This window comes from Lolium perenne, chromosome 6, assembly GCF_019359855.2.
Source record: "Lolium perenne isolate Kyuss_39 chromosome 6, Kyuss_2.0, whole genome shotgun sequence".
NCBI lineage: Eukaryota > Viridiplantae > Streptophyta > Magnoliopsida > Poales > Poaceae > Lolium > Lolium perenne.
Window position 1 is genome coordinate 67,715,116 of NC_067249.2, and position 20,302 is coordinate 67,735,417.

Consider the following 20,302-nt stretch of genomic DNA (forward strand, 5'->3'; position numbering starts at 1 on the left):
ATTGACAGAGTTGTTATCACCCCCTCCAACATTACGGAACTGATTGTAATTAGAACACCCTCCACCATAGTTCCGGCTATTTGTATTGAAATTGCTGCTCCCAAAATTCCTAGGCCGGTACTGAAAATTACCTCCACCGCGGTTGTAGTTGCTGTAGTTGGAGCCACAGTTGAAATGACCAAAATCAGCCCCAAACTCGGTCTAGAAGGCCTGACCTTATCCATCCCTCGCATCTGCCGATCCACTTGACTCCCCGGCCACAAAGTTGTTTTGATGATTACTAGCCCCGCCAAAAAAAGGGCATTGTAGCCTCCACCTCCCCGGCCACCATTACCAGCATGAGAACCATTGAAGGCGGCACCATTGGAGGCGGAAGAACCGTTGAAAGGGCCACTAGAAGCAGCTCCTCCATAGCCTCCTCCCCGACCACGACCTGCTGAGTTATAACCTCCTCCCCGGCCAGCACCATGGCAAGCGCCTCCGCGGCCCCTGCCCGGTCCAAATCCTCGAGCAGGATCATCCCCTCCGCCACTGTTACTCATGATAGCAGCGAACCCGTCACCGCCGCCGCCAGAGGTCGAAAGTGCTCGTGCCCCTCGTGCCCTCCAGAACCCTAGTGTACGACGACAATCACGCCCATCAGCGTTATTGGCCTCGCCAGGAGTTCTGTTGGTGCCCGATGATGCAACTTGGGCCTTGGCCTTGCGAGCCTCACGATTCCTAGCATTGATCAGGCTAGGTCTACCTCGAGGCCAATCACAGCTATTTGCCGAGTTCTTGAAAACGCTCAGTAGCCCTTTGTTCGAATTCAGCGAAATATGCGGATCGGACGCGAGTAACTCCTTCGTAGAGTCAGACCGCCGTTGCCTTCGCCGGACCACCGTCCACCCCTCGATGTCATCTTCGGGGATAGTGAAGATTGTAGGCTCGATCCAGGGTATCGAAAATGGTAGGAAGGGGATTTAACCCCACCTAACGACGAAGGTGATCGATAAAAAATGCATACCTTTTCCGATGGTGATGATAGATCCAACGCGGCCTGGCGTTGCCGACGTTGATGTTGAAGTCGTCGTTCAGCGCGGCGAGCTAGCCCGGAAACAGACTCCGACAAGTCCCTCGCCTCATCCGGTGTTGGACTCCGATGTAGATACCTGACGAAGCGATCAGAGCCCACCCCATCTGTCTCCTTCTCCGAACCAGACTCCTCGTCCGACGATGCCAGAGCCCAAAACCGGCCCTTAGGGACGGCGTCCGACGAGTCTGTCGGCGGAGATCCACCAGCATCGGCCGGGGAATGGCGAACGTCCGCCAGATCGTCATTGGCGTCGCCTGTCGCCCTAACGGTCATGTCGTTTCCCTTTGCCCCATTTGCAACCCAATTTGCATCCCTCTCAGCATAGGATGCAGCTAGAACTGGTCGAGGCAAATTTGCAGTTAAAGTTACCCATTGTCTTGTTTATGCTATTTGGTTATCTCAACAGATTTGGCCAGTGTTATGCAGTCCAGCATCGCAAATAAGAAAATCATCAGACCGGTCCTAATTTCTTAGGACCGGATTCCCCCTCCCACAAACACAAAGTTAGTTTCGTGGCAGGCTGGCAGCAAATAAGAAGCTGCAGCATACGACCTAGTGCATGCAGTATCTTGGGGAAAGGACGCCCTGGGTCTTGGTTAGAGCGGCCAACTTGTTCAAACAACTCAGGAAGGATTGAATACAGGTGGATTACATGCAGCATTGGTTCCTGGATCGAAGCCAGATGCTACTGACATATTGCTGTCGCAAGTCCTTGGTTTTGAATTTTAAGTCACTACGATTCACCAGCTTCAGTATATGTTTACAACAGAAAAGGAAGAAAAACTATACTACATGCTACTAGGCAATGTGGGCTAGATAAAACTTCCTTGACAAGAACTTGTATCGACATTGCGAAGGCATGGTAAGAAATGGCACCATTCCTACGAGCGCCAAATACTCAGTAGATCAGATGGAGGATCATCTAGATTAAATAACAGCCCCTCGGACAGGTTAATTTCTGTGGCCAGCCCCAAAGTGAAATCGTCCTACTTGTTGATCGTTGAAAGCGTACTCGACTCTGAGAAGCCCCAGCGGTGAGTTCATGCGGATGCCAACACCATACCCGTAACCACTTCCTGGATTCCCATGGGCTCCTGCTGGGTTCCCTGAATAAAGAAGAAACCATGCGAGATTGTGGAACTGAGAATATAGTTTAGTGGAAAGCTGTGCCAGTGCATATGCATAAAAAGTGTAGCCATATCAGGCCAGTTTCGCCAGCCGCAAAATCTTATTAATTAACTACCTAAAATAAGAGGCAAAAGCTAATAGTACAACAGGGTAGCTTTCCTCATTTAGAACCTGATTTGGATACTTTTCTTCAAACCCAAAACAAGGTTTAAAGGATTTGAGTACATGTACAGAACTAGCCCTTCTTAGGACCAAAGACCAGATATGGGCTTCAAATATATCAAAAGCAAAACGCCAGTACAGCATGACTTACCAGGAACATTTAGACCAGAGCCAAGATCACTCCCATAGTCACCGAAGATGACACCTTCAAAGGGACCAAACTACACAGAGAATAAAAACAGCGAGTAATCAAAGCAACGGTTTAGAAGGCTGTTTTTTCATGTTACTGCGAACACGATGTGTATCAGAGCAGCACAGGAACTAGTCATTGCCATGTCATTTTTTTTTGACAACTTAAACAAACATCAGAAGCTGTCATTGCAGGTAGCAATCATCAATAGTACTTGATTGCAGCTGTACTAACTTTTTAGCCATGAAATTGTGTATGAGTGTATGACAAGTAACAAAATCATTCGATCGTTCACACAAGGACATAAATCAGTAAAAATAGTTCGTCACTTAAACAAACATCAGAAGCTCAAGAAAACCATGATAGATTAACATTTTATGGTTGGCAAAGTAAACAATCCTAAGAAAGGAGAACTGAAAACCAGGCGTCTTTTGAGGGTTATGGGATAATTTCTGGATACACTACGGGAAAATCAGGCGCTGCCGTGCAGCCAATCTTTGCCGTGAGCTGCTGCACGGCAAAGATTTCTTTGCCGTGCGCAGCAAGAAGACCGCACGGCAACGCCAAAACGCACGGCAAAGTATGAGAGCAGCGCACGGCAAAGAAACCTAGCACGGCAAAGAAAGACTTGGCGCACGGCAAAGCAGTTTCTCACGGCAAAGTATGGGAGCAGCGCACGACAAAGATTTTAGGACGGCAAAGTCCCTGCAAGCCGCACGGCAAAGAAACAGCGCACGGCAAAGGCCTGGGCACTGCCGTGTCCCGCCCCTTTGCCGTGCAAACAGACCAGTTGCACGGCAAAGGGTCCTTTGCCGTGCGCTGCTCCCTTTGCCGTGCGCCAATATACATTTTATTTGTTTTTCTAACTATTTTATTTCATCTACTACTTATATTTATTTTGTTAATTAGTTTTTCTTTTTGATGACTATTTATTACACTATGTGCAATACAAAATTAGTCTCCATGCTCATCCCCCACATATATCAGGGTTCCGGTGCTCCGGCGGCCGTCCCCCTCCTTCCCCCCAAAACAGCGGGACGGCGGGTCTACCCCCTAGATTTCTCCGCGCGAGGTTCCACCAATATACCTTTTCATAGGTTTAGGTTTGTTTAGTCCATGGACATATGGAAAACCATGTGTGGCACCCTTTGGCACAGTCTAGCCCCCGATATACCCGCGGCGGGACACTTCAGCGTACACGTCCAGGAATCTGTTAAGTGTTATCGCCCGAAGGTGAGGAATGTCAGACCGGGGATCCATGCCATGCACCATTTGGTGAATCACACCTTGCATCACACTTTGACACATAGAATAGGTTCACATGCAAGGTTTGGTGGGGTTCCGGTGCTCCGGCGGTCGTTATCCCCCTCCTCCCCCCAAAACAGCGGAACGTGTGCCCCGGCGGGTCTACCCCCCTAGATTTCTCCGCGCGAGGGTGCACCAATGTAACTTTTCATTCTTTTAGGTTTGTTTAGTACATATACACATGGAGAACCAAGATTGGGACCCTTTGGCACATATACCCGCAGCTAGAGCCATTATCACACGATCGACGGTGTGCAGTTCGATCTACTGGTTAGGGTTAGGTGTAGGGTTAGGGGTAGGGTTTAGGGGCTAGGGCTAGGGTTTAGGTTAAAGGGTAAGTATTTATGGTTAGGTATAGGTTTAGGGTTTAGGGTTAGGGTTAGGGTTTATGATGCATGGTTCTGCAGCTCCGGCGTCGTGGTTTAGGGATTTAGAGGGGTTTAGGGCTCGAAGCCTCCCCAGTTTAGGGTTTAGGGTTTAGGGGAGCTACTTTTGCACCATTAGACCTTGCACCACACTTTGACACATAGAATAGGTCCACATGCAAGGTTTGGTGGGGTTCCGGTGCTCCGGCGGTCGTTATCCCCCTCCTCCCCCCAAAACAGCGGAACGTGTGCTCCCAAGGGTCTACCCCCTAGATTTCTCCGCGCGAGGGTGCACCAAGGTAACTTTTCATTCTTTTAGGTTTTTTTAGTACATATACACATGGAGAACCAAGATTGGGACCCTTTGGCACATATACCCGCAGCTAGAGCCATTATCACACGATCGACGGTGTGCCTGATCTACTGGTTAGGGTTAGGTGTAGGGTTTAGGGGCTAGGGCTAGGGTTTAGGTTAAAGGGTAAGTATTTATGGTTAGGTATAGGTTTAGGGTTTAGGGTTAGGGTTAGGGTTTATGATGCATGGTTCTGCAGCTCCGGCGTCGTGGTTTAGGGATTTAGAGGGGTTTAGGGCTCGAAGCCTCCCGCTTTAGGGTTTAGGGTTTAGGGGAGCTACTTTTGCACCATTAGACCTTGCACCACACTTTGACACATATCATAGGTCCACATGCAAGGTTTGGTGGGGTTCCGGTGCTCCGGCGGTCGTTATCCCCCTCCTCCCCCCAAAACAGCGGAACGTGTGCCCCGGCGAGTCTACCCCCCTAGATTTCTCCGCGCGAGGGTGCACCAATATAACTTTTCATTCTTTTAGGTTTGTTTAGTACATATACACATGGAGAACCAAGATTGGGACCCTTTGGCACATATACCCGCAGCTAGAGCCATAATCACACGATCGACGGTGTGCCTGATCTACTGGTTAGGGTTAGGTGTAGGGTTAGGGGTAGGGTTTAGGGGCTAGGGCTAGGGTTTAGGTTAAAGGGTAAGTATTTATGGTTAGGTATAGGTTTAGGGTTTAGGGTTAGGGTTAGGGTTTATGATGCATGGTTCTGCAGCTCCGGCGTCGTGGTTTAGGGATTTAGAGGGGTTTAGGGCTCGAAGCCTCCCCAGTTTAGGGTTTAGGGTTTAGGGGAGCTACTTTTGCACCATTAGACCTTGCATCACACTTTGACACATAGCATAGGTCCACATGCAAGGTTTGGTGGGGTTCCGGTGCTCCGGCGGTCGTTATCCCCCTCCTCCCCCAAAACAATGAACGCGTGCCCAGCGGGTCTACCCCCTAGATTTCTCCGCGCGAGGGTGCACCAATGTAACTTTTCATTCTTTTAGGTTTGTTTAGTACATATACACATGGAGAACCAAGATTGGGACCCTTTGGCACATATACCCGCAGCTAGAGCCATTATCACACGATCGACGGTGTGCCTGATCTACTGGTTAGGGTTAGGTGTAGGGTTAGGGGTAGGGTTTAGGGGCTAGGGCTAGGGTTTAGGCTAAAGGTAAGTATTTATGGTTAGGTATAGGTTTAGGGTTTAGGGTTAGGGTTAGGGTTTATGATGCATGGTTCTGCAGCTCCGGTGTCGTGGTTTAGGGTTTTAGAGGGGTTTTAGTGCTCGAAGCCTTCCCAGTTTAGGGTTTAGGGTTTAGGGGAGCTACTTTTGAACCATTAGACCTTGCACCACACTTTGACACATATCATAGGTCCACATGCAAGATTTGGTGGGGTTCCGGTGCTCCGGCGGTCGTTCTCCCCCTCCTCCCCCCAAACAAATAACGCGTGTTCCCGGCGGGTCTACCCCCCTAGATTTCTCCGCGCGAGGGTGCACCAATGTAACTTTTCATTCTTTTAGGTTTGTTTAGTACATATACACATGGAGAACCAATATTGGGACCCTTTGGCACATATACCCGCAGCTAGAGCCATTATCACACGATCGACGGTGTGCCTGATCTACTAGTTAGGGTTAGGTGTAGGGTTAGGGGTAGGGTTTAGGGGCTAGGGCTAGGGTTTAGGTTAAAGGGTAAGTATTTATGGTTAGGTATAGGTTTAGGGTTTAGGGTTAGGGTTAGGGTTTATGATGCATGGTTCTGCAGCTCCGGCGTCGTGGTTTAGGGATTTAGAGGGGTTTAGGGCTCGAAGCCTCCCCAGTTTAGGGTTTAGGGTTTAGGGGAGCTACTTTTGCACCATTAGACCTTGCACCACACTTTGACACATATCATAGGTCCACATGCAAGGTTTGGTGGAGTTCCGGTGCTCCGGCGGTCGTTATCCCCCTCCTCCCCCCAAAACAGCGGAACGTGTGCCCCGGCGAGTCTACCCCCCTAGATTTCTCCACGCGAGGGTGCACCAATGTAACTTTTCATTCTTTTAGGTTTGTTTAGTACATATACACATGTAGAACCAAGATTGGGACCCTTTGGCACATATACCCGCAACTAGAGCCATTATCACACGATCGACGGTGTGCCTGATCTACTGGTTAGGGTTAGGTGTAGGGTTAGGGGTAGGGTTTAGGGGCTAGGGCTAGGGTTTAGGTTAAAGGGTAAGTATTTATGGTTAGGTATAGGTTTAGGGTTTAGGGTTAGGGTTAGGGTTTATGATGCATGGTTCTGCAGCTCCGGCGTCGTGGTTTAGGGATTTAGAGGGGTTTAGGGCTCGAAGCCTCCCCAGTTTAGGGTTTAGGGTTTAGGGGAGCTACTTTTGCACCATTAGACCTTGCATCACACTTTGACACATAGCATAGGTCCACATGCAAGGTTTGGTGGGGTTCCGGTGCTCCGGCGGTCGTTATCCCCCTCCTCCCCCCAAACAGCGGAACGCGTGCCCCGGCGGGTCTACCCCCCTAGATTTCTCCGCGCGAGGGTGCACCAATGTAACTTTTCATTCTTTTAGGTTTGTTTAGTACATATACACATGGAGAACCAAGATTGGGACCCTTTGGCACATATACCCGCAACTAGAGCCATTATCACACGATCGACGGTGTGCCTGATCTACTGGTTAGGGTTAGGTGTAGGGTTAGGGGTAGGGTTTAGGGGCTAGGGCTAGGGTTTAGGCTAAAGGTAAGTATTTATGGTTAGGTATAGGTTTAGGGTTTAGGGTTAGGGTTAGGGTTTATGATGCATGGTTCTGCAGCTCCGGTGTCGTGGTTTAGGGTTTTAGAGGGGTTTTAGTGCTCAAAGCCTCCCCAGTTTAGGGTTTAGGGTTTAGGGGAGCTACTTTTGAACCATTAGACCTTGCACCACACTTTGACACATATCATAGGTCCACATGCAAGATTTGGTGGGGTTCCGGTGCTCCGGCGGTCGTTCTCCCCCTCCTCCCCCCAAAACAGCGGAACGCGTGCCCCGGCGGGTCTACCCCCCTAGATTTCTCCGCGCGAGGGTGCACCAATGTAACTTTTCATTCTTTTAGGTTTGTTTAGTACATATACACATGGAGAACCAAGATTGGGACCCTTTGGCACATATACCCGCAGCTAGAGCCATTATCACACGATCGACGGTGTGCCTGATCTACTGGTTAGGGTTAGGTGTAGGGTTAGGGGTAGGGTTTAGGGGCTAGGGATAGGGTTTAGGTTAAAGGGTAAGTATTTATGGTTAGGTATAGGTTTAGGGTTTAGGGTTAGGGTTAGGGTTTATGATGCATGGTTCTGCAGCTCCGGCGTCGTGGTTTAGGGATTTAGAGGGGTTTAGGGCTCGAAGCCTCCCGGTTTAGGGTTTAGGGTTTAGGGGAGCTACTTTTGCACCATTAGACCTTGCACCACACTTTGACACATATCATAGGTCCACATGCAAGGTTTGGTGGGGTTCCGGTGCTCGGCGGTCGTTATCCCCCTCCTCCCCCCAAAACAATGAACGTGTGCCCCTGGCGAGTCTACCCCCTAGATTTCTCCGCGCGAGGGTGCACCAATGTAACTTTTCATTCTTTTAGGTTTGTTTAGTACATATACACATGGAGAACCAAGATTGGGACCCTTTGGCACATATACCCGCAGCTAGAGCCATTATCACACGATCGACGGTGTGCCTGATCTACTGGTTAGGGTTAGGTGTAGGGTTAGGGGTAGGGTTTAGGGGCTAGGGCTAGGGTTTAGGTTAAAGGGTAAGTATTTATGGTTAGGTATAGGTTTAGGGTTTAGGGTTAGGGTTAGGGTTTATGATGCATGGTTCTGCAGCTCCGGCGTCGTGGTTTAGGGATTTAGAGGGGTTTAGGGCTCGAAGCCTCCCCAGTTTAGGGTTTAGGGTTTAGGGGAGCTACTTTTGCACCATTAGACCTTGCATCACACTTTGACACATAGCATAGGTCCACATGCAAGGTTTGGTGGGGTTCCGGTGCTCCGACGGTCGTTATCCCCCTCCTCCCCCCAAAACAGCGGAACGCGTGCCCCGGCGGGTCTACCCCCCTAGATTTCTCCGCGCGAGGGTGCACCAATGTAACTTTTCATTCTTTTAGGTTTGTTTAGTACATATACACATGGAGAACCAAGATTGGGACCCTTTGGCACATATACCCGCAGCTAGAGCCATTATCACACGATCGACTGTGCTCCGATCTCCATCGGTTAGGGTTAGGTGTAGGGTTAGGGGTAGGGTTTAGGGGCTAGGGCTAGGGTTTAGGCTAAAGGTAAGTATTTATGGTTAGGTATAGGTTTAGGGTTTAGGGTTAGGGTTAGGGTTTATGATGCATGGTTCTGCAGCTCCGGTGTCGTGGTTTAGGGTTTTAGAGGGGTTTTAGTGCTCGAAGCCTCCCCAGTTTAGGGTTTAGGGTTTAGGGGAGCTACTTTTGAATCATTAGACCTTGCACCACACTTTGACACATATCATAGGTCCACATGCAAGATTTGGTGGGGTTCCGGTGCTCCGGCGGTCGGTCTCCCCCTCCTCCCCGCAAAACAGCGGAACGCGTGCCCCGGCGGGTCTACCCCCCTAGATTTCTCCGCGCGAGGGTGCACCAATGTAAATTTTCATTCTTTTAGGTTTGTTTAGTACATATACACATGGAGAACCAAGATTGGGACCCTTTGGCACATATACCCGCAGCTAGAGCCATTATCACACGATCGACGGTGTGCCTGATCTACTGGTTAGGGTTAGGTGTAGGGTTAGGGGTAGGGTTTAGGGGCTAGGGCTAGGGTTTAGGTTAAAGGGTAAGTATTTATGGTTAGGTATAGGTTTAGGGTTTAGGGTTAGGGTTAGGGTTTATGATGCATGGTTCTGCAGCTCCGGCGTCGTGGTTTAGGGATTTAGAGGGGTTTAGGGCTCGAAGCCTCCCCAGTTTAGGGTTTAGAGTTTAGGGGAGCTACTTTTGCACCATTACACCTTGAATCACACTTTGACACATATAGTAGGTCCACATGCAAGGTTTGGTGGGGTTCCGGTGCTCCGGCGGTCGTTCTCCCCCTCCTCCCCCCAAAACAGCGGAACGCGTGCCCCGGCGGGTCTACCCCCCTAGATTTCTCCGCGCGAGGGTGCACCAATGTAACTTTTCATTCTTTTAGGTTTGTTTAGTACATATACACATGGAAAACCAAAGATTGGGACCCTTTGGCACATATACCCGCAGCTAGAGCCATTATCACACGATCGACGGTGTGCCTGGTCTACTGGTTAGGGTTAGGTGTAGGGTTAGGGCTAGGGTTTAGGGGCTAGGGCTAGGGTTTAGGTTAAAATATTAGGGCTAGGGTTTAGGGGCTAGGGCTAGGGTTTAGGGGTAGGGTTATGATTTAGGGTTATATGATTTAGGGTTAGGGTTATGATTAATGTGGCTAGATCAATGGGTTAGGATTTAGGGTTAGGGTTAGGGTTATGGTTAATCACACATTTCTTGAAAAACATGAAACATATAGTATTAAATAATACACATTTTGAAAAACAAGTTTAATATAATTTACAAATAAAACTTAATGTTATTGATAATTTACAAATAAAATTCTTAGTGTTATAGAAGTGGTAAAAATAAAATAAAAATTCTTTGCCGTGCGCAGGCGCACGGCAAAGAAGCCTGCCGCACGGCAAAGGCAGTCCTGCGCACGGCAAAGGTGCCCCGCACGGCAAAGGTGCTTTGCCGCACGGCAAAGAAGGCCGCACGGCAAAGAGTGTGGATAAGGCGCACGGTCGGGACGTCCTGAGCCAGAAAACGCTCTCCTCCCCATCCTCCACGCACACGATGCCGCCTTGCGCCCCCTCCCACGCCGCCGCCGCCGGAGCCCTCCCTGCTGCCCCCACGCCGCCGCCGTCGCCGGAGCCCTCCCCTCCCTGCTTCCCCCACGCCGCCGCCGCCGCGCGCCGCAGCCCTCTCCCACGCCGCCGCCTTGCGCCCCCTCCCCCGCCGCCGCCGCCGGAGCCCTCCCTGCTTGCTCCCTCCCCCGCCGACGCTGCTCGCCCGCTCCTCCTCCCGCTGCCGCCTCCCTCCCCCGCCGACGCTGATCGCCTGCCCGGGGCTGGTCGCCCCCGAGCTCGCCCGTGGCCTCGCCCGCTACTGCTCGCCCCGACCCACCTGCCCCGTCCGCCGTCGCCGCCCCGGCCAGCCTCCCGCGCGACAGGTATGGCAACTCTCCCCTTCTCTGTCCCGTTGTTGTGCCCTGCACTCGTCGATAGATAGAGGGAAGGGGATGAGCGCGAAGTTCCAAACCGGATGAGCCGGTGCACCAAACCATGTAGTAGAGGAGTAGAAGAAGTGATATTGCGTGAGGCGCGGCAATGGCGGTGTAGGGCGGCAACGGCCAGGGGAAGGAGGAGGAGCAGGAGGAGAATGGGAGGCGCCCGAGGCCGCACCCGCGGCTGTGTGGATGGAGGCGGGACGGCCGCAAGTACATGCACGGGCTGCACCCAACGCAGAATGGAGGCGCTCCGTGCCATGTGCGGCGCCTTCATCCCCTCGCTTAGGATACAAATTTACAACATATTATAGGGTTACATGCTTTTTTGAAACTTGTATAAAATAATATGCATGGTAATTAGTAGTTACAATAAATATGCATGAAAATAGGGAAGTTTAGTATAGAAATTATTTTAGAAATTGGAGGGCACAATTTATTAGAAATATTGTATTTAAAATAGTGGGATTTAGCAAAAGTTCTTTATCGCTAATTACTTTTCTCGCTATGCAGACGATGTTTCGAGGTGGACACAGGGGCCGGCGTTGTCGGGGTGCTTGAGGAGCGTTGCCGGAGGGTCGTTGGTCTTCTTCGCCGGCTATCGATCACGCTTCGAGGGTGAGAATCTGTTCGCCTCTCTTGTACCTAGGTTTTTTTGTGTGTCTAGATCACCAAGTCTGTCGCGATACCTAGGCGTCTCTTCCCGACCGTAAGGGTTACGCGGATAAACATGCATTAGTGGTCTCGCATATTATGAACCGTAACTCTTACGGCATTTATCGGGACAGCCGGCGGATGCGTAGTTGGGTACGTTCTCCGTGCTCTACCCCGATCCGAGACAGGATTTCGGTAGCGCCTCCCCGTTGTTCTCCGGATGCACACCCCTCTCGGCTTTTTGCCGAGACGTGTATCGGGAGAGCAGCGGGGAGGTGCTGCCGAAATTCTATCTCGGATCGGGGTAGAGCACGGAGAACGTACTCAATCTACGGATCCGGCGGCTGCTAGGAGCCCACCTAGTAGAGTTTCAGGTTGATGCACGCGTAAAATAAATAAATATATGATGCATTTATTTCGTATTTGATATATAAATGCTATGTTCGTCTGTTTTGTTGCTGATTAGAGGATGGATAATCGTGGCTGGATGTACGATGGCAGAATCAGTCAGTGGGACTATACTGATGAATGGGGAGAAAAGACCGAGCAGTTTGTGGATAGGGCGTTTGCCATCCCTAGCAGACCTATAAGTGTTTGGTGCCCTTGTAGTAAGTGCGCTAACCGAAAGGCACAGGACAAGGAAACTATGAGTATGCACCTGATCAAGTTTGGGTTCACACCGTCCTACAGGATTTGGACTTACCATGGAGAAAAGGCAAAGAAACGTGCTAGGAAGGAGGTGCGGCAGATTCAACCTAGGGGGGAATATGACACTGGTTTTGATAGGTGCTTAGAAAACTTGGCTAATGGTAATGTGCCTGAAAGCTCTCATGTAGAGGTGGAGACACCTCAGGATGCGGAGACAAGTGAGGACCCGGAGGAAAACACAAAGGAGTATTATGAGGCTATGTTTGCTTCGCAGAAACCCCTACATGAAAATACAGAGGTTACCCAACTAGATGCCATCGCTCGCCTTATGGCCTTGAAGTGCCATAGGAACTTGTGCAGAGATGGGTTCGATGAACTTCTGGTCATCGTAGGAAGCCTTCTGCCGAAAGGGCACCTCTTGCCGCAAAACTTCTACTATTCGACCAAATTGCACAGTGACCTTAAGATGTCATCTCAGCAGATACACGCTTGTCCAAAGGGATGCATGCTATTCAGAGAGGAGCACGCTGACACAAATTATTGCATCAAATGCAATTCCTCTAGGTACTTTGAGGTAGACCGCAATGGTGATGGTCAGAAGAGGCAGACCACGGTTGCCAAGAATATCCTCCGCTATCTTCCAGGTCTACCGAGGATCCAGCGGCTCTTCATGACCGAGGATACGCCCACAGATAAGGTGGGCCGTGGAAGGAAACAGAGATACACCGACAAGATGATACATCCGTCGGATGGTACTGCATGGAAGAACTTTGTGAAGAAATTTCCACTGAAAGCAGGTGACCCGAGGAGCGTAGCAGTTGCGATATCAACCGATGGGTTCAATCCATATGGTATGTCGGCTGCAGTATACAGTTGTTGGCCAATGTTTGTTATTCCCATGAACCTCCCCCCTGGCGTCTGCATGAGATCAGAGAACATGTTTGTGTCGATGATAATCCCAGGGCCCAAATACCCGGGCAAGAACATGAATGTGTACCTGGAACCGCTGGTGGATGACTTGGTTCGTGGCTGGGAAGGTCGCGGGATCCGAACATATGACGCATCAAAGAAGGAGTACTTCGATATGTATGTGTGGTACCACACGTCCCTGCATGACCTGCCAGCACGTGCTTTGTTCTGCGGGTGGTGTACACATGGGAAGTGGCCTTGCCCACAGTGCAGACAGGCCGTGACTTTCTTCTGGCTAAACAAGGGAGGCAAGTATTCATGCTTTGATGAAGCTCGACAGTTCCTTGAGCGGAGGCATGCATACAGGAGTGATGTAAAGAGTTTCAAGAAAGGCCGTGTTGTCCGTGGCCCGAAGCCAATTCCGAAGACCGGAACGGAAATCAAGGCCGAGTTAGATGCTCTTCAGCCTAGCCTCGATGGGAATGGTTTCTTAGGATATGGGGAGACACACCAATGGACTCACAAGCCGTGCTTATGGAAGCTCCCTTACTTTGAGTTTCTCGAGCTCCCGCATAACATTGATGTAATGCACACCGAGAAGAATATCAGTGAAGCCATTTGGAGCACGATTGTGGACACTGAGAAGACGAAGGATAACATAAAGGCTCGAATTGATCAAGAAATGTGGTGTGATAGGCCGGAGTTGAACATGCAGCCACCTAATGGTGCCAAAAAAACTTGGACTAAGCCACACGATCCGTTCTGCCTCACAAAGGCCCAAAAAGGGAGGTCTTCCAATGGATGAAGGACTCCTTGTTTTCCCCCGATGGGTTCGCAGCCAACCGGATGAGGGGCCCGAACATTGAAAGCTTATTGCGAGTACAAGGACGGAAGAGTCATGACTACCACATATGGCTTGAGCGGATAATGCCGGTGATGATTCGAGGCTATGTCCCTGAGAAGACTTGGCGAGTGCTAGCGAGGTTGAGTTTTTTCTTCCGCCAGATTTGTGCTAGGGAGTTAGACACTAAAGTGATTGAGAAGCTGGATGAAGAGGCACCCGTGTTGCTTTGCGATCTGGAGAAGATCTTTCCTCCAGGGTTTTTTAATCCGATGCAACACATGATCCTGCACCTCGCGGAGGAGTGCTTAAAGGGGGGCCCGAATTGGGGCCGTTGGCAGTTTGGTCCCGAGAGAGAAACACAAAAGCTTCGTCAAATGACTGGCAATAAATGCAAGATCGAAGCATCCATAGCCGAGGCAGTCCTGAACGTGGAGGTGGCAAACTTCACCACTAAGCACTATGATCCCAACATTCCCACAAAGCACAACCCGGTCCTCCGTTACAATGCCGCCAACAATGAAGAAGTACCCAAGCTTAGCATCTTCGTGGGGCTTGGTGGCAAGTCAAGTGGCTCGAAGCCGTACAGAACGGACCTACATGAGCGGACCTTGATCCACTCGTATGTCTTAAACACCATGGTCGAAGTGAAGCCGTACATCGAGTAAGTGCGAACCATTTAATTATTCGCAAACATTCACTCGTATGTTCGTGGCTAACTCTTCCTCTTTTCATCGGTATAGGAAATTCAAGGCTATACATTGGAAGAATACCCACAGGGAGCCTACCCCGGAAGAATCCAAGCAAATTTTCGATAAGGGAGGCGGTTTCGGTTTCAGTAGCTGGTTTTGTAATTTGGTACTATTCTATCCAAATTAGCTAGCACTTCCGACATTTATCGGTCATTTCTCATTCTAAACTTCTCGTGCTAAACTTGTAGGCAAGAACTGACAAAGAGATGAAGTCAGAGCTAAGAAAAATTGCTAGGGGCTTTGACCATTCCGTAGAAGCGTTCAACTCCTATGACGTGAACGGGTATCGCCTGCACTCCATCAATACACAACAAGCCGGCCCAACGCGAAGACAATAAATAGCGGGGTGGTATGTCAAGGTGATGATGGGCTCCATTACTATGGAAGAGTCGAGGGTATATACGAGCTGAATTACGGGTTTCACAAAGGGCTAAATCCCGTCGTCTTCAAATGCCATTGGTTTGACCCACGTCGGGTGAGACGGGATCCTGAAATTGGGTTGGTCGAAGTTGAAAGGAACTCCGTTTATAAGGGAGAGGATGTGTACATCTTGGCAACCCAGGCCTTTCAAGTATTCTATCTCCCGTACGCGTGCAGAAACCCGACAAAACGTCTACATGGATGGGATGTTGTGATGACGGTGCCTTCACGCAATAGGCCGCCCCCGCCAAACAAGGACGATTACCGCCGCGTAGACCCCTCAGCAAGGAGTGTCGAGTTTTATCAGGAAGAAGGGCTCCCCGGCCATTTCACAATCGGCTTGCCGACTATCGATGACATGGTCGTAGACGATGAACAAGAAGACGCGGGCATGGATGGAGACAATGCAGAAGATGAAGCTGAGGATGTCTGTGCCCCGGAAGACCTGAGTTTGCTCGAGGCGTTCAAAGCAGGGATTGCCCTCGATGCAGATGGACCACCTCCAGGTTTCATTGATGATTATTGGTTCGCCGAGCCTGATGACGATGAGGAGACACGCGGTCCAATCACGGATGGCGACACAGGCTACTGATCTATGTAGTAGTAATTGTGAGGCTAGCCTATTTGTAATAACTCCGTGTAATAGAGATTGTCTAGCTAGGTTATTTGTCGCCATGTAGTTTATTTTACCATAATGGGTTTATCTTGTGCATGTAGAACCCTCCTCAGTACGTCGGCAACGACGATAGGTGCTTTCGTGCGATGGTCATGTGGTGGACATGCCCCCAGTACCTCAAGAAGCACGAGGAGGGCAAGAAGAAGCGGGCAGAGATGCGAGGTGGATCGCATATCCAAGGCAGCATCCCCATCTCTCTTCACCTGCAGAAGGAGGTGAGCAAATTAATGGTTCCTTCATTCTTTGAATTCATGTTATATATTTGCTAACTCTGCAAGGGTGTGCCACTTCACTTTATTACATGTTCTCTTTTGCAGGAAGTCAGGACAGGAGCGAAGCCTAACGTCTTTGCCGTGCTAAAGAAGATGAAGCAAAGGAAGACGCCTGATCCTGAGACGGGGTCCGTGTGGGTTAACCCGCAATCCGAGACCCAGTGCACGTCGTATGTCTCCAAGTTCAAGCAGAAGTACGGCGAGGACGCCAACCCAGAGGCCGAGGACTTTGACCCTGAGGTCGCGGTGCTTGCGGGAGAAGGCTTGAAGCATGGCCGCCTATGGTTTGGTGACGGGTGCGTCGACCCAGCGAGGGTTCCCTCTCTCCGCCAGATCCGTCGTGGTCGTAAGAGCGGCCAGCCTGAGGTAGAGCCCCGGCCACGGGCTTCGGATCTAGCTGTCGAGCGGTTACGGGTATGTTCTTCCTCGGGTCTCTACATTTCCTTTACATGCTTTCCATTGAAATGTTAATGACATCGCGGCAACACAACGTAGGAGGAGATGGCAGCAAAGGAGCAGGCGGCCCAGGAGCAAAGGGCGCAGATGGAGCAGCAGATTCTGCAGTACCAGCAGCAGCAGACACAGATGATGCAGCAGATGCAACATCAGCAGCAGATGATGCAGCAGCAGCAGGCACAGATGAGCTGGCTGATGAGCCAGACGGCTCTGTCTTCTCCACCGGGGAGTCTTCCTCCTCCACCTTACTCTTTGCCGTGGATGCCGCCACCGCCCACTCATACCCCGGGGACACCTATCACCGTCAACAACATGAACATCATCCGGAGCATGAACCTCGGTGAGTCCTCCTACGCTTGTGCCCAACCCGCTACTTGTGCTTGTTCAAGTGTTCAATATGCAAATGCAAATGTTCATTCCATCAACCTGCTTATAGATTATATGTCACAAGGCAATGACAATGAGGCCGGCGGAAGCGAAGGAGGACAAGGTTGATGGCATGGTCTTGGTGCACTTTGTCGGATTGTATGCTTGTAATGGATTGTAATAATGGACATTGCACTATGGACTCTATGTAACTTGTGTGGATGGACTATGGACTCTATGTAATGCATTGTATGCATGAATATGTGCGGTTGATGTATTTGTGGTGTTCCCGTAGTGTTTGGTGATGTTATGTTAAAGATTATATGTTGCATATGCTATATTGTTAATTGCTATATTTGAAATGCAGGGAATACGCAAAAAACAGCAAAAAAATGAAAAAAACAGGGCCCTTTGCCGTGTGTATGCACACGGCAAAGGACTTTTGGTCACTTTGCCGTGTGCACACGCACGGCAAAGGAGCCACGTGGCGGCAGCCTGTAGACCTGGGAAGCTGCTGGGGCGTGCCTGTAGGGGCCTTTGCCGTGCGTGCTGGCGTGCTGGCGCACGGCAAAGCCAACCGCACGGCACAGAGCTGCCGCACGGCAACGCTGGCCCGCACGGCAACGAGCTAGCTGCACGGCAACGTTGGCTCGCACGGCAAACATGTGCACACACGGCAAAGGCAGCGCGCACGGCAAAGCGCCTGCCGCACGGCAGCCCAGGGCACGCACGGCAAAGGCCGTTGCCGTGGAAACTGTCGAAGCGCACGGCAAAGGCGCCGTTGCCGTCGGTTTCGTTGCCGTCCACGTTTTGCCGTGCGTGCACGCACGGCAAAGGCTTTGCCGTGCATTTAGGCGCCTTTGCCGTGCAATGTGCCGCACGGCAATGCCTCCTTTTCAAGTAGTGATAGCGACTTGTGGGTCACAAAGTAACAGAACAGACAAAGGGGAACTGGATGTTAAGGAGTATAAGTATTGGTCTAGGTCTCTAGGAGTCCGTATTTGTCTAGGTTTACTATCCTTGTATCTCAAGTCAGATGTACTATATATTGTGGCCTTTACCCCCTGATAATACAGGTTGTTGCTTCTAAACCAGGCATCTTATCGGGGGTTATGGAATAATTTCCCTTTAGATAATTCTTCAAATACTCTTCTACGCGTGGCTAAGAAAGGCCACACATGCACACATGCACACATGTACCAGGTTGCCCATGTACGTGATGCAATTGATCTGTGTCCAACATGGGTTTGAGATGTTACACTGATCTGACATGGACGAACTGAACCATGTGTCAGGTGGGGTCGTTTGTCCTAAACAAAATAAAAAGCACAACTCTACCATATTTCATTGGTACTACATACAACAAAGATACGGTAAAAAAATTTGTAACCTCTGTATTGGCTTGTTTCCTTCACCTGTCTAACTATATTCTTAAATACATGCAACCCATCCAAAAGAAAACATCATCTTAAAAATTATCATAATAAAGTCAAATACTACAATTTTAGTTTCTTATGTGTATATTGATGTTGCCGATTATGCATTTATGAGAAAATAGGCTCTGTCTGTATTTTATCTTATGTTCTTTTGATAAAAACAAACAACTCAATAATACGGGAAAAGAGGCAAGACCTACCAAGCGGCAAGAAACTTCTCCACTGCCAACTGCATATGAGCGGCCAGTACCAATAGCACCTTCTTCATATCCTCTTACACTGTTTGTCCCACCAATTGAAAATGCTTCATGAGGGGAAAAGTTTCCCTCCACGTGACCGCCAGAAGCGCTAGATCACAGAATAAGTGTTACAGAAAGTAACATACCAACAAAACGTAAGTCCACTGCTATGCAAAACCTCCAGGCAACACATATTTTCATTATAAGTCCATCAATGGCACGATGTGCACTTAAACATACCTTAGCATAAGTCGGGCAGGACCAATTTCATAACCCTGCTTCAAGTGTGCTGTCACTCTGTTGAATCTAAGCCATTGTGGAAGAATGGGCAGACCTTGTTCGGCATTAAAAACAAACTGGAAGCAGTAACAATGGTAGGATACAACCAGCTTTCACAATAAAAAAAATTAGAAAGCACTAGAATGGTGTATGATTAATAGTAACCATTGTAGAGCTATGATCTCCAGAGTCTCTGTAGACACCTCCAAGCTTAGCCAGTAATGTGTAGTCATAAGGATCTCCGCTGCATTGTCATGACAGGATTATCAGATTTCAAATAGTAACTTAATCTGACAATTATATTCACGGTGTACCCAATTGTGTATACACATCTGGTGCAAACTAAAGTTGAACGAGACATCAAGATTTGAGACCTGACAGTTAACTGGTTGTTATTGACATCTCCCATCACAGGGTTGCCTTCTTTATCACGAGCACCAGCATGCTGCATAGAAACTAGAAAGTGTCAATAAAACACAATTACGCTATTTTTCGTAAAGGAGAAGTAAGAAAGTGAACAGTAATGCATCTTTATCCATTTTAATCAACAAGGTACTAAGTACTAACAAGTAACAACATCGCAGATTCCAATGAGCACATGACCATGTCTACTTTGGACTTCTGCTGACAGGCCTACTGGCAGTGGGGGAAAAGCAAATTGCTTAACAAACAATATGACTCACGTGTTTACCTGAAATATGAATCCAAATGTACCACTCCATTTAGGCCTTAATGGTCGACTATATTCGATGCCAGCAGTTACCCGTCCTATTGTAATAGGCCCATGATCTGGATGGTCCCCACCATGGATAACTGTTCCAGGAGTTGAAGAGCTCTGGAAAAGAAAAGAATTATAAGAGCATGCACATGATTCTCAGCTGATGGGAATGATGGAACAGTGAAGATGATATCATATTAAAGGTACATACCTGAACCATGACAGTTCTGGACGTCCTCTTATTGTCACCGTCAATCCAAGGGCCAGTGTAGCTTAAATGACAAAGCGAATCTATTTGGCCCCCCCTTAGTAAGAGATTCAACTTCTTGTTCCTCCCAAAAACATTACAATGAGAATATCCCAAGCTGTATAGAAACTCCAGTATGAGAAAAAAAAAAGTACATGTAGAATTTCTGTTGATACGGGCGGGTAAGATGAACTAAGAAGTTTAAAATCAAATGTTTAAAAATGCCAGTTCATAAAGGCCTGCTTAGGCTTTGGAGGGTCCTCTTAACTTAGGGGCTCCAATACAACGGTGGGGCTTGAGAATACCTCCTGCCATAAGAATGAGCCCCTTTCTAACTCATACTCTCTCCGTTCCAATGAATAAGCCATATAAATTTAGTCAAAAGTCAACATCCTCTAAGTTTGACCAATGTTCTTGAAAAAAATATGAACATCTACGATACCAGATCAATATTAGTAGATTCACCATAAAATATGTTTTCATAATATATTTGTTTCATGTTGTAGATGTTCATATTTTCTTCTTTATATTTGGTCAAACTTAGTGAT

General features: G+C 49.1%; 1 protein-coding gene across 1 annotated transcript; it reads right to left on the minus strand.

Annotated features, from left to right (window-relative positions):
- Positions 1 to 1,828: 1,828 nt before the first annotated feature.
- On the minus strand, positions 1,829 to 19,645 carry LOC127307584 (outer envelope protein 80, chloroplastic). The gene is made up of 6 exons (XM_071821846.1): positions 19,481 to 19,645; positions 19,164 to 19,234; positions 18,955 to 19,033; positions 18,751 to 18,866; positions 18,472 to 18,619; positions 1,829 to 2,586 (listed from the first exon to the last, which is right to left on the minus strand). Exons 2-6 carry the CDS (start codon positions 19,196 to 19,198, stop codon positions 2,449 to 2,451), a joined length of 516 nt encoding a protein of 171 aa, XP_071677947.1. The 5' UTR covers positions 19,199 to 19,234; positions 19,481 to 19,645; the 3' UTR covers positions 1,829 to 2,448.
- Positions 19,646 to 20,302: the final 657 nt, after the last annotated feature.

What these genes read in the sequence shown, in the direction of transcription:
- LOC127307584 (XM_071821846.1), bottom strand. Translation starts at nt 19,198, where the DNA reads ATGGGAGATGTCAATAACAACCAGTTAACTGTCAG. An exon ending in GAGATCATAGCTCTACAATG is followed by an intron (nt 18,867 to 18,954) that starts GTTACTATTAAT and finishes TACTGCTTCCAG; the next exon opens with TTTGTTTTTAATGCCGAACA. An exon ending in GAGAAGTTTCTTGCCGCTTG is followed by an intron (nt 2,587 to 18,471) that starts GTAGGTCTTGCC and finishes TTCTCTGTGTAG; the next exon opens with TTTGGTCCCTTTGAAGGTGT.